This window comes from Cetorhinus maximus, chromosome 18 (genome assembly GCF_964194155.1).
Source record: "Cetorhinus maximus chromosome 18, sCetMax3.hap1.1, whole genome shotgun sequence".
NCBI classification, from domain to species: domain Eukaryota; kingdom Metazoa; phylum Chordata; class Chondrichthyes; order Lamniformes; family Cetorhinidae; genus Cetorhinus; species Cetorhinus maximus.
This window is the reverse complement of record NC_135896.1, coordinates 48,790,720-48,804,240: the sequence shown is the minus strand read 5'-3', so window position 1 is coordinate 48,804,240 and position 13,521 is coordinate 48,790,720. Positions and strand designations below refer to the sequence as shown.

At 37.5% G+C, this 13,521-nt stretch overlaps 1 protein-coding gene across 11 annotated transcripts in view; it reads right to left on the bottom strand.

The window, feature by feature from the left end:
- The window catches only part of ktn1 (kinectin 1), a 114,686-nt gene that overhangs the window by 49,460 nt on the left and 51,705 nt on the right, over positions 1-13,521 (bottom strand). For all 11 annotated transcript variants that reach the window (XM_078562671.1, XM_078562669.1, XM_078562675.1 and 8 more), the window contains 8 exons: positions 13,037-13,074; positions 11,764-11,854; positions 5,553-5,621; positions 4,779-4,816; positions 4,609-4,699; positions 2,228-2,296; positions 805-842; positions 629-719 (listed from right to left, as the gene is read on the bottom strand). In XM_078562671.1, the coding sequence (XP_078418797.1) occupies positions 629-719; positions 805-842; positions 2,228-2,296; positions 4,609-4,699; positions 4,779-4,816; positions 5,553-5,621; positions 11,764-11,854; positions 13,037-13,074 (525 nt within the window). The remainder of the gene's footprint in view (positions 1-628; positions 720-804; positions 843-2,227; positions 2,297-4,608; positions 4,700-4,778; positions 4,817-5,552; positions 5,622-11,763; positions 11,855-13,036; positions 13,075-13,521) is intronic.

Here is a 13,521-nt window from a genome sequence, read left to right as displayed (position 1 = left end):
GGAAAAACAATTACATCACTGTACAGGGAAATTACAAGAACATTTGGAATGCATTATGGCTGACGTCAGTGGTGGCAGAAATTTAGAGATGGAAATTAAGCAACAGATTAGCTCAGATTGGAGTAATTGGAATAAGAAGTGCAGTGCAGCATTATCTGATAGAAAAGTATCATTGAAACTGAAAGGAAGAATCCACAAGGCAGATGTGAGACCGGCCTTGTTATATAACGATGAAACTTGGGCAACATCAAGAAGAAAGTAACAACGACTGGATAATAATGAGATGCGGATAATGAGATGGATGGGTGGAGTAACGAGAAAGGACAAAATCAGGAACCAGCACATCAGGGGGATCAGTGAAGATCAAGAGCATATCAAAGAAAGTACCTGAAAAGAGATTGCAATAGTATGGCCATCTGTTGCAGAAAGAAAAAGGGGAAATGTGGTGAGGAGAGGAATGGAGATGGAATTGCCAGGAAGGAGGAGAAGGCAGCAACCTAAGACCAGATGGAAAGATGCGAGAGATTTAAACACAGCGAGCCTGGAAGAGGAATGGGTAACTGACAGGAGGCAGAGAAGAAATTAATTGATACAAAACACTTTTCAAATAAGTTAAAAGATAGAGTACCTGCATTGTTTTCTCATTATTTTCTATTGCACACAACTGTGACTGCAACACACTTTCAATAGAGTCAATTTTTTCATTCTTCTCATGAATTCTATAGTTGAAGAAATAGGAATGAGCATGTTTAAAAAAAAACAGCCCTGAAGTATATTGTGACTGCTCAATAACATAGTACTTACGTTTTCTGAAGTTCTGCCACCATGGATGCAGAAGCAACCTGAAAAGTTCAAGGTAGCAAAACAAATGCTGCATTATTTCACAGTAAAATCGAACCAATTACAAATACCCCTAGTCAACATCTTGGGCAAAAAGATATATTGCTCAAATAAATTCATCTAAAGACGGGGCAAATAAAAAACTCAAAGGTGGGGGAAAATCCTCATGCAGAAGCTTTAGAAAGCTAACTGACTTCTCCATCATGGATCTAGGTAATTTTACTACTTAAACAATATTTGCTTGATATAATCTGGGAACACCGCAAGGAACACAATCTCTGCATTTAAAAAAAACTTTAATTCCAGCAATCACTTGAAGAGTCCCTAAATTGTTTCAGCATCCCTGAAAACAATGGGAAAAACATTTAAAGCAGTTAAGTGTATTTAACTACCACAAAAGACTGTTTCCAACCAGTACTGGAACACTGCTTTTCTTTCTGCTGAGGCAGGGTTCCCAAAAGGGTCCCATGACAGATGAGGAATATCCTATTAGAGTTCAGGGCACCAGCTGTGGAAGTTGATGGTACAGGGAGTCAGATGAGGCAAGAGACCAAGTGGTCTTTAGGTGGTGAACAAAGCACCAGATAAATTGGATAGGAGGGTAAAAAGGTAAACAAAGATAGGTATATTCCTGATAAGACAAGGAAAGACAAAAATGGTTCCAGAAAAAATAATTAAAGATGATTAAAATGGAAGTGCAACCATGAGATTTTTTTTTGTATATCCTTTGTCAAAGAAGCCCGCTTTGTGGCATTGCCTACAAAAAGATGTCAATGCAGTTTGCCTGCCAACCAACCAGTCAGTAACTCACTCACTGCTATTGCATAGCAAATTTAAAGCAACATAACTTACAATGAACTAAAATAATATTGCATACCTTACTAGCATTGAAAAATAGCTTGATATATAAATAACCAGTTTTTTTTTTAACAGAGCTTTAACATCAAGTTACAAGCAACTATGCTCATCACTTAAAAACCTCAGTATATATTTGTATTGTGTGGGATGAACTTATTGGAAACGTTTTGATCAAGAAATGGTCATTACAAATTCAATTATATAATTGTGTTCTCCAATGAAATTTCAGTGCATACTTGCCAGAGTAAAAAAAAATTCACAGCTCAAAGTAGCACAAGTGATTTGATTGCTGTGTGGTAGCTTTTGGTTCAATTGAAAAAAATAAATGAGAGATTACACAAATAGCTGGTTCACAATTAGTAGTTTTTATTGTGTGTATATTAACTCATGATTGGCAACTTATCCGGTTTGCCTACAAGTGAAACAGTATGAATAACAATGGTTATTTGAGTTATTGTGACCGACACCTACCTAATATGTTTTAACAGTGCTATATTTGAAATTGCCAAGAAAATAAATTACACTTCACCTGTTCAGCATTTGTCATTTGAAGCTCTTGAATCTTTTGGTTTAAAGTTTTATTTTCTTCCCTCAAGTCCTTGAAAACGGAGTGTAAAATACAAAATATAAAGAATTTAGTCAGTTCATGTGTCCAGTTCAGAATTACAACAATCAGAAATTTCTGGGTTCAAGCAATACATATCAATTACCTATTGAAATAATTTCCACAATGAAGGTATACTCTCAAGAGTGGTGCACTCAACCCATTTATCCCACAAAGATTCAACAAAAGTGCATCAATTTCATCATATATTGCCAGTAAAATCAAATGAGGTTATCACTGCAATAAAGAAATGCAGTATCCTTGGGCCACTTCATTTCACAATAATGCCAAAAAATAAAAGTTTTTGTTTCAACCTTTGATAGTTTGGGCCACGAATAGTTGAGCCAAGTCTCTAGAACAATCTAGATTCTATGCCGAATTAGCTGATCAGACAGAAGAGAAAGCAGAGATGACCATGCAGTCATCTACGGCTAGCAAATAATGTATTTTAAATTATCAGCCTTGTATAAATTAATGCTTTCCAGTGACCCTGCAAGGAATATGGGGCAAGGATAGGAAGCATTTTATTTGCCTGGGAATTGTCAGAATCTAGATTCAAGAGTAGGCCATTTAGCTCCTTGAGCCTGTTTGCCAGTGAGATCATGGCTGAGCTGTAGCTGAACTCCATCTACCTGCATTTGTCCTATATCCTTAATAACTTTGGACAACAAAAATCTGTTAAATCAATTAGAATTTTAAAATTAACAATTGACCTATCAATTGTCAAAGAGTCCTAAACTTCTATCACCCTTCATGAAGTGTTTCTTAATTTCACTCCTAAAAGATCTATCCACTCATATCTTCAATATCTTGTTAATCTTCAATAAAATCATCCCTTAACCTACTAAATTCTGAATTATAGTTCGTGTAATCGAGCCTTGTAATTTATCCCTTAGAGCGCAGACATCATTCTGGTAAATGCTAACGCATGAAAATGCTCAAAATGGGTACAACTAATTTTGCAAAGCAGATGGAGAAGGCGGATGAAAATTGGCAAAGGAAAAAATAAAACATTGACTATAGCAGCTTTTGTTGTTAGCTTTTAATTCAGTATAAAATGACTTCTCAATGAACAGATGGGTGCTTACACAAAAGTTTGACAAATTTATTCTTTCTTCACTTCCACAATTTCACACAGGCATAAGTAGTGTGTGTCATCGAACTAATCTGCATAGTTAGCTCCACAACAAAAAAGGACATGTATTAATACTAAAGGTGCCTTTTCCCACTCAAGGACCTTCATTAGCTGGAACTTTGTAATGTAGGAAACAGGGCAGCCAATTAGCACACAGCAAGGTTGCACGAATAGCAATGACCAGTATTTGTGACACTGGGCAAGGGATAAACATTGGCCTGGGCACCAGACCTCCTCTGCCCATCTTTGAATAATGCCACGGGAACTTTTAATTCCATTTGAGAGGGTAGACAAGGCCCCTGTTTAATGTTTCATCTGAAAGGAGGTACCTTAGACGATTCAACACTCCAACAGGACAAACGTCAACCTGCAATGGATTATGTGCATAAAGCCCTGGAATGGGACTTGAATCAAGGTCAGGATGCCACTACTGAGCCAAGGCTAATGCCATTAAGTAAGTTAATGCACTTCATTGTGTTTTTGGTTAAGAAATTGTTTCTCTGTTCAGGTCAGGGAATGGTTGAGAACTTCATAACAATTGTTGTTTATTTTGAATGGGAGAGAGAGCTCAACACAGCAGGATACAAATGTACTGATTACTCCTAGAATGACAAAGCACATTTCTACTATGATTAACTTACTAGGCATGGGCAGATACTAACAGATACCACTTGCTCCTTTTATTGCTGGTTTAAGAGTATCACAGAAGTTGAAATTAACTCTTATAGTAATTGTATTGGTCAGAAAACATCTTTTCTCCTCTTGGTTCTCTCTCCTCTGCCTCTACCATGTCGCCACCCTGTACACTAATTATATTTATAACTTGAGACCAAACCACAAGGTGTCTCAAGTTTTAGTAGTTACATGTTACTTCTACCATCCAAGCAACCAAGGCTAATTGGGTTATATTCTCATGTCTGAAATTAAAGGGTGCTTAAATCCTAAATAAGATTGTAAAAGGGATCATATTCAAGATACAACAAAAGGTGCAGATTAAAGCATACAAGGTGAACTCTCAAAGCTGGCATGCAAGTAACAATAGGACCATAATTGATATTTGACTGATCACTCATTAACTTCACAAAGAAAAATTCAACAAAGAAACCAGACTTCTTAAATTACAGCTGAAGTGTTGTTCTCTGTCATGGGTAATTTGAAATACTTGACCTACCTCAATTTCTTCCCTTTTGTTTGCCACTTGAATAAGTCCAGTTTCTAATAGCTCTTCAACTGTTTTTATTTTTTCATCCCGTTCTTGAAGACTGGTTAAAAAGACATATCAAACTGATGCAACTGTAACAAAACGATGCTGGTTTAAACTAAATGACAAACATGACTCACCCTTTTTGCATCTGTTCCAACACGCATAAAGCTGAAGCCTGCATACGAAAAAAATATAATATGAATTGGCGTTTAAGAAAAATCTCCAAAACATGCAAAAGTGAGTAATTACATTGATTGGCATCTATATTAATAGTGGAAAATTTTTCAATATACTTGCTTCTTCAAACTAATATGCTTAATTCCACATGCTGCATTTTAGATAAGTTTTCTTTTAAGGAGTTGTTTTTCTGAATGTAAAGTAAGTCTATCAACACCATTTGTATATTTTGCTGTTATGGAATAAAATATATAATATAGGCAATTCTGAACTATAATTCCAGAATTTTGTTCATTGGTCTGAGACACCACTCCAGCAATAGGAAAATATGAACACAGGAATTAACACAAAAACCCCACACCCTCCAGTGACAAACAAAGAATCTAAAATGGGGCACTTAAGATGTGAGTAATGGCAATCATTTGTTTATTACTCATTGCTTGATCCCAAGAATATCAGCAATAAACCACAAGAGACTGTATTGATATTGTTACCCAGGTTGGGAAGGGGTGACAGATTCCCTTCCTTGAACCATGGGTTATTCGTTCAATCTGACAGCTTTAATAGATATTTTCCCAGGTTTACTTATTATCTGAACTCTCAAACTCTAGGTGCCAGTCCATTACCATAACAATTATACTACCATACTACTCCAAAATCAGGTTAGTTAAACTAATTCAAATAAAATTTGGAGAAACTCCAGATTTTAGAACTCAAGTTAAAATATATCTTACCTGTTCAGATGTCTGAACCTGCAACTTTTGCACTTCAGCTGTTAAAGTCTTTTTCTCTTTCTGCAAACTCTAAGTATTAAAGAAAACAAAAACATAGTATATTATTAGTTTATGAACATTCCTTTCCCCATCCTGTGTAAAGGTAAGTGAAAAAGATGGAATATTTATTTTCAAATGTGACAGGTGAATGTTGGGAAAATACGCTATTCCACTGATAATACCCAAAATTACATAATATGTAAGCAAGGTCCACCTGCTCGCCCTCAATGCGTCCTACCATCAAGAGCGTCAATTCCACAAGGAGTCAAATTAACAGTTTGAAACTAATTTTCCTCAGGTCCTTTTTATCATTATAGTCAGGCAAGTTTTCTAATTTGGGATCTAGAAACATAAGAGAACTCATAGACATGGTCTCACCAACACCCTATACAGCTGTAGCAAAACATCTCTACTTTTATATTCCATTTGCCTTGCAATAAACAACATTCCTTTTGCCTTCCTAATCACTTGCAGTACCTGCATACTAGCTTTTGTGATTCATGGACAGCCAGATCCCTCTGTACTGCAGAGTTCTGAAATCCCTCGCTATTAAAATAATATACTGCTTTTTGATTCTTCCTGCCAAAGTGGACAAGTTCACATTTTCCCACATAAGACTGCATCTGCCAAATTTTTGCCCACTCACTTAGCTTAGCTATATCCCTTTCCAAACTTATGTCCACTTCACAACTTACATTCCAACCACTTTATGGGTCATCAGAAAATTTAGCAACCATACATTCAGTCCTGTCATCCACATCATTGATATAGATTGTAAATAGTTGAGACCCAGGATGATGCTCTGGGCACACCGGTTTGGGTGCTAACACAGCAGATGGAGGAGTTTGAATTCAATAGAAAATCTGGAATTAGAAAAAGGGGTCTGATGATGACCATAAAACCATTGTTGGTTGTTGTGGGGGCCCATCTGGTTCGCTGGTTTCCTTGAGGAAGAAATTCTGCTGTCCTCGCCTGGTCTGGACTACTTGTGGTTCTGGACCCGCGGCGGTGTGGTTGGCTCTTGGATGCCCTCTGGGGCAGCCTGGCAAGCCATTCAGTTCTTGGGGACAATTGGGGATGGGCAGTGGATGCTGGCCTGGCCAACAGATGCTGGCCTGGCCAGTGACACCCCCATCCCACATACGAATAAAAAAGATTTTGTTTCTGTCTTCACTACAGGTGTTACAAAAGGCATTCCAGGAATACCTGTCAATCAGGGGGTGGAAAGGAGGGTAATTTTGTGAAATTACAATCACTAGGGAAGCAGTCCTCAACAAACTGATGGAGCTGCAGGCTGAAAAGTCTCCCGGTCCGGAAGGACTTCATCCAAGGGTCTTAAAAGAGGTGACTAATGATAGTAGATGCGTTGGTGTTAATTTTCCCAAATTCACTAGATTCTAGGAAGGTTCCATCAGATTGGAAAGTAGTAAATATAACCCCTCTATTCAAGAGGGATGGGAGACAGAAAACAGGAAACCATAGGCCAGTTAGCTTGACATCTGTCACAGGAAAGGCATTAGAATCGACTCAAGAGGTTATAGCAGGGCACTTAGAAAAATTCAAGGCAATAGAGAAGAGTCAGCATGATGATTTTGTGAAAGGGAAATCATGTTTACCCAATTTATTAGAGTTCTTTGAAGTAGTAACATGTGCAGTGGATAAAGGGCAGCCTTTTGTACTGTACTATTGTATATACTGTATTTATGTTTTCCAGAAGGCATTTGTTAAGGTGCCACATCAAAGGTTATTGCAGAAAATAAAAGCTCATGGTATTGGGGGTAACATAATAATATGGACAGAAGATTGACTGGCTGGCAGAAAGCAGAGAGTTTGCATAAATGGGTCTTTATCTGATTGGCAGGAAGAGAGGAGTGGAGTCCCACAGGGGTCTGTGCTGGGGCCTCACCTTTTTACAACTTACATCAATGACTTAGATAAGGGTAGCAAGGCACGGTAGATAAATTTGCAGACGACACAAAGATAGGTAGGAAAGTGTGTGAGAAGACAACAAAGAGTTTGCAGATGGATTTAGATAGAGTGAGTGGGCAAAAATCCAGTAGATGGAGTATAATGTTGGAAAATGTGAAGTTGTTCACTTTGGCAGGAAGAATAAAAAAGCAGAGTAGTACTTAAACAGAGAACGACTGCAGAATTCTGAGGTGTAGAGGGATCTAGGTGTTCTAGTACATGAGTCACAAAAAGTTAGTAAGCAGATACAGCACATAACCAAGACAGCTAATGGAATGCTATCCTTTATTACAAGGGGAATTGAACATAAAAGTAAGGAAGTTATGTTTCAGTTATACAGGGGATTGGTGGGACCATATCTTGAATAGTGTGCGCAGTTTTGGTCTCATTTCAGAAAGGATGCAAATGCATTGGGGGAAATTCAGGAGGTTTACTATATTGATACCTGGAATAAGCGGATTGTCTTATGAGGATAGGTTGGACAGGCTAAGCTTGTTTCCATTGGAGTTTAGGAGAGTGAGGGGTGACTTGATTGAAGTATAAGATCCTTAATGATCTTGACAAGGTGGACGCAGAAAGGATGTTTCCTCATGTGGCTAAATCTAGAACTGGGGGCAGTGTTTTAAAATTAGAGGTCGCCCCTATAGGGCAAAGATGAGGAGAATTTTTTTTTCTGAGGGTTGAGACACTTTGGAACTCTGCCTCAGAAGGCAGTGGAAGCAGGGTCATTGAGTTTTTTTTAGGCAGAGGTAGATAAATTAGGCCAGGGTTATCAGGGGTTAATGGGAATGTGGAATTCGAAACACAAACTTATCAGCCATGATGTTATTGAATGGTGGAGCAGGCTCAAGGGGCCAAATGGCCTACTTCAGCTCCTATTTTGATGTATTCAGGCCTCAGCAATGATCCCTGTGGCACTCCAGTCATTACATCTTGCCAACTCGAAAATGACCTATTTTCCTGTTAGCTAACCAATCCTCTCCCCATGCTAATGTGTTACCCCCTACAGCACGAGCTCTTATTTTGTGCAATAACCTTTGATGTGGCACCCTGTAAAATGCCTTCTGGAAATCTAAATACACAACATCCACAGGTTCCCCTTTATCCACAATGCTTGTTACTTCCTCAAAGTCTAATAAATTAACCAAACATCACTTCCCTTTCACAAAACCACGTTGATTCTGCCTGATCACATTGAGATTTAAGTGCCCTGCTACAACCTCATTAAAAACAGATGGCAGCATTTTCCCTATGACAGGTATTAAGCTATATGGCCTGTAATTTCATGCTTACTGTCTCCCTACTATCTTTAATAGAGGAGTTACATTCACTATTCTCCAATCTAATGGGACCTTTTCAGAATCTAAGGAATTTTGGAAAACTAAAACCAATGCATCCACTTCTTTTAAAACTTTAGGATGAAGTCCATCAGGACCTGGAGACTTGCCAGCTTTTAGCCTTAATAATTTTCAGTGCTCTTTCCCTGGTGACTGTAATTATTTTAAGTTTCTCCCTGCCTTTCACCTTTTGATACATATTTATTTCTGGGATGTTATTTGTATCCTCTACTGTGAACACAGATGCGAAATAACTGTTCAATTCATGCACCATTTCCTTATTTTCCATGATTAATTCCTCAGTCTCTCTCTCTAGAGGGCCAACGTTCACTTTACTTACTCTTTTCCTTTTTAAATTCCTGTCTGTTTTCATTTTTCTAGCTAGCTTTCTCTTGTACTCTAATTTCTCCCTTATTATTTTTAGCCACTCTTTGCTTTTTAAAAAAAGCAAATTCGGTCCAACTACTGACCTACCGATAATCTTCACGGAATTGTACACTTTTTCTTTCAATTTGATACTATCTTTAACTTCCTTAGTTAGCCACAGAAGCAAAGTTCTTCCCCTAGAATCTCTCACTGGAAGGCATCTTTGCTGAGTGTTATGAAATATCTCCTTAAATATCTGCTACTACATCTCTGCTGACTTATCCCTTAACCTAATTTCCCAGTTCACTTGAGCCAGTGTTGACTTCATACCCTCATAATTGCCCTCAAGTTCAAAACACATGTCTTAAACCCACTTTTCTCTCTCTCTCGCAAACTGAATGTGAAATTCAATCATGTTATGATCACTGCTACCTAGGAACACCTTTACGGAGGTCATTACTTAATCCCATCTCTTTGCACATTAGAATAACCTGCTCTCTGGTTGACTCTCGCACGTGCTGCTCTAAGAAATTGTCCCAAAAACACACTATGAACTCATCTTTCAGGCTGCCTTTGCCAAACTGATTCACTCAATCTATACATAAATAAATAGCCCATGATTATCACTGTACCTTTCTCGTAAGTTCCCATTATTTCTTCCTGTATACTCTGTCCTACAGCATGGTTACTGTTAGGGAGCCTATAAACTACTCCCACAAATGCCTAACTTTACTATTTCTTATCTCTACACAAACTGATTCTACATCTTGTTCTTTAGAACTAAGGTCATCTTTCTCTATCGTAACATCATTCTTAATTAACAGAGCAAACCCTCCATCTATTCCTAGCTCTCTGACCTTCCAAATGTCGTGTACTCTTGAATATTCAGGTCCCAGCCTGAGTTATCTTGCAGCCACGTCTCTGTAATGACTCATCAGTTTTGTTACAATGCTATGTGAATTAAAATAGAGAGCCTAGAGTTATATTTTCACCAATCACTGGCACACAAGTTTGTATGTTCTATCCCTTCCTGCCGCACTCTGATTATCACTCCTCTTATTGTTACCTTGCTCTTTTGCCTGGTCTTTTCTATTTATTACCTCTTCCCACACTTGATTCCCTGCTTCAGTTGCATCCAAAACTGAAAATTTAGCTAACTGTAAAATTTCTCTTTCCTTTTTCATCTCAACCTTTCTGCAGCATACACCTTATTATGCAAGCTGCTAAATATTTTCCTTCAATCTTTGTTCCTGTTACAACTATTCAGGCCTCTGTTAAAATGGAGCAATCAGGGATGTAGTCCACTTACTCAAATGACTGACTACAGGAGCAGCCACACAGGGGGACAAAAACCCCCAAAGTGGTTCATCTGTATTTGGGGCCAAACATGAAGTTCAACTTTTGTTTAAAAAAAAGATTTCTGTAATGACCTACAGGAACATGAAATCAGTGTTCCAATATTTATTACCTGATGCTAGTGGAACAGTAATTTTACCAGAAGATGCCCCCCAGGCATTTTCCTTACTCTTCAATTTGATCAGTAGGCTTCAAATTAATGAAACATAGGAATGATGCCTTGAAAAGAAAACCTAGTTGCACATGACCAAAGAAATGCTGCAGTCATTGAGCATTAGGGGACCAGAGAAGAGAGAGTACCTCCTTCTGGCTGATCTGACCAAGGTCATTTGAGGTCACTATTCATTTCCTTCTGGATATTAATTTCTTAGATCAACTTCTTTCACAGATCATGATACTGATGGTATTTGATCTTTGCTGGCTAATTGAAAAGAAATAGAATTTTACATATACATTCTAACTTTAAGAAAGCACCAGCTTTTAGCAACTTAAAAATAACATGTAAACTGTACAAGCACTATTTCTGCGTAAAAATTCTGACAAAATATCAAAAACATTCCCAAACTGATCAGATTTTATAACATACAGGTAGGCAATAAATGTTCTGACAAGTCCAATCAGAAATATCAATGGAGCTTTTAGGCAGAAAAGTCACAGATTTCTTAAAGCACAAGCATTAATACTTTCCCAATTTTTTCCCTATTGGCTGAAAGGTCCGTACTTCTCTTAGTTGATAAATAGATTTCATGCCTCTATTATTTTCAGATTACAATAAGGCCACAAAAAGGTACCAACAGCGAGAAACAAATCTAATGGAAGCCATTTTGTTTATTTGTTCATCAGATAACTATAATCATTGTTCTAAAAACTCCAGCTCCCAGGTCAAATCTCTACCAAGGTGACCTACCCTTTTCAAATATTACTGCAGAACACAATGTCACTTGACTCATTGCATCCTTGAATTTTTCTTCACAAAAGGAATGTAAAGATGAAGGGCTAAAGAGACAAGATAGATGCAAAATTTCATGATTTAAAGAGATCATTTTTATTTATGTAAGAGGGACAGACCGCTGAACTGATCAGACAAACCTACACAATAATGCACACTGAGGAACTAGTTTTTTTTTAAAAAATAAAATATTTACTTGTATATCTTGTTCTTTGCTTGTAACATGAAGATGTCTGTCTTCTAACGATTCCTCCATCATCTTTATTTGTTTTTCTTTCTCTGCGATCCTTTAAATTGAAAAATTACATTAATGATTCATTAATTATACATGAAGTGACAAATTAACCTCTCAGGTTCTCACTGGCATTGATCGCTGCAGCAACAGCAGCCAAATCTGTGAACTTGAATTACCTTACTGGCTTTGCATTCAGTAAACCAAAGCAGCCAGAATAAGGAAAGGCTGATCAAGTTAGAACAATGAGCACAACCAGGTTAATCTTTTTCTTCCCCCAAGGCACTGACACTTGACTCTATGGGACCAATAAGTTAACCCTCCAGTACCTCAAACCAGTTACCATTCTCCATTTAATGAACCCTGCAACAGGACCCCAAACAAGCCCATCCTGCCCCTCAACAAATATCCATCCCAGTTAAGATTGATTAACAAGCACACAGAGACTGAACCTGGAATTTTCCTGGTCTGTATGGTTTAGTATCATAACATACTCACTTACAGCATCAGGCTTGCTTACACTGAAATTTTAATGCCCAATCACAGTACTAGCTGAAAGTCAGGTTTTGAATCTGGTGGTTCTAGCTTTCAAATAAATAGCAGGCCAGTACAGGCAAACAACCACAAGTATCAAAACCAAAAGGAAAAGTAAATATCGATTAGAAATGCATATTAAACTTAAAAATGACAGGAAAAAAATTGAGCACTGCTGAGTAGAACAGATTTACATTTAATACTTCTTTTAAAATGTACACGTACCCAAGGTTCCCAGGATAAAAGTGTTTGGGAGAGGAATTTAAGTCAAATGATCGAGGCAGTGTGTTATGTTTTAGTCTCTAGGGATCAGTTAAACCTGGAAATATGTTACACGCAACCCTGCTTGCCAATGGTCATGTTAAATTGCTGCCCTTCGTGATTCCTAGCTGAATTGCTATGCTAGGGGAGGGGGAGGTTTGTGCTGAGTGAGCCTTCAAGGAAGAAGCCTCACACAAGAAATGTTATTTCTCCAGTTCCACCAAAATCCAAACACCACTCTTGGATCAGGATATGTCCCACATGTTTGTGGAGAGAACTGCACTTGGCCGCAGAAGGGGATGTATCTTCCGACGGACTCCCCAGTCATCTGGTGGCCATGTCTAACAAGCAAAAGCAGGGTCCTCTGTAATTGAAAAAGTCAGTTGTGTATGCTATTTTTAAATAAGTATGAGACTAACAATAAAGAGTTAACTAGACTTACGTTTTCTGCAACTCGTCCACTACACATACTGCAGAAGCCTACATATTAAAACAAGATGATGATATATAATTTGGCAGATTGCATTTTTGATCACAACCTGAATAATTGAGCACACAATAAATTTGAAATTCATTCTGAATATTGATTTTCTACAGAGAGCAAGACAAAAACATGAATAAATGCAAAAGTTGCATTATTATGTATACACTGAAATTGCTATGTAAATGGCTTAAAATATTTTTTAGAAAAGTTCTTTTACTCAAAAGTACTTTGCAGACGAAAGTTAGAAGTTTGTAACATACAAGCAATGCAAGCACTCCTAATTAAAGAAATATGAATTACAAAGATGTAAAATTACCACAGGAACAAAGTGGATTTTTTCCATTAGAAGTGAAAGTTCAGATTTAATATTTTCATCTCGAAATTTAGGACACAACAGTTTTTTCTTAAATAGTGAGAGTGGATAATCATAAAACTAACTTAAT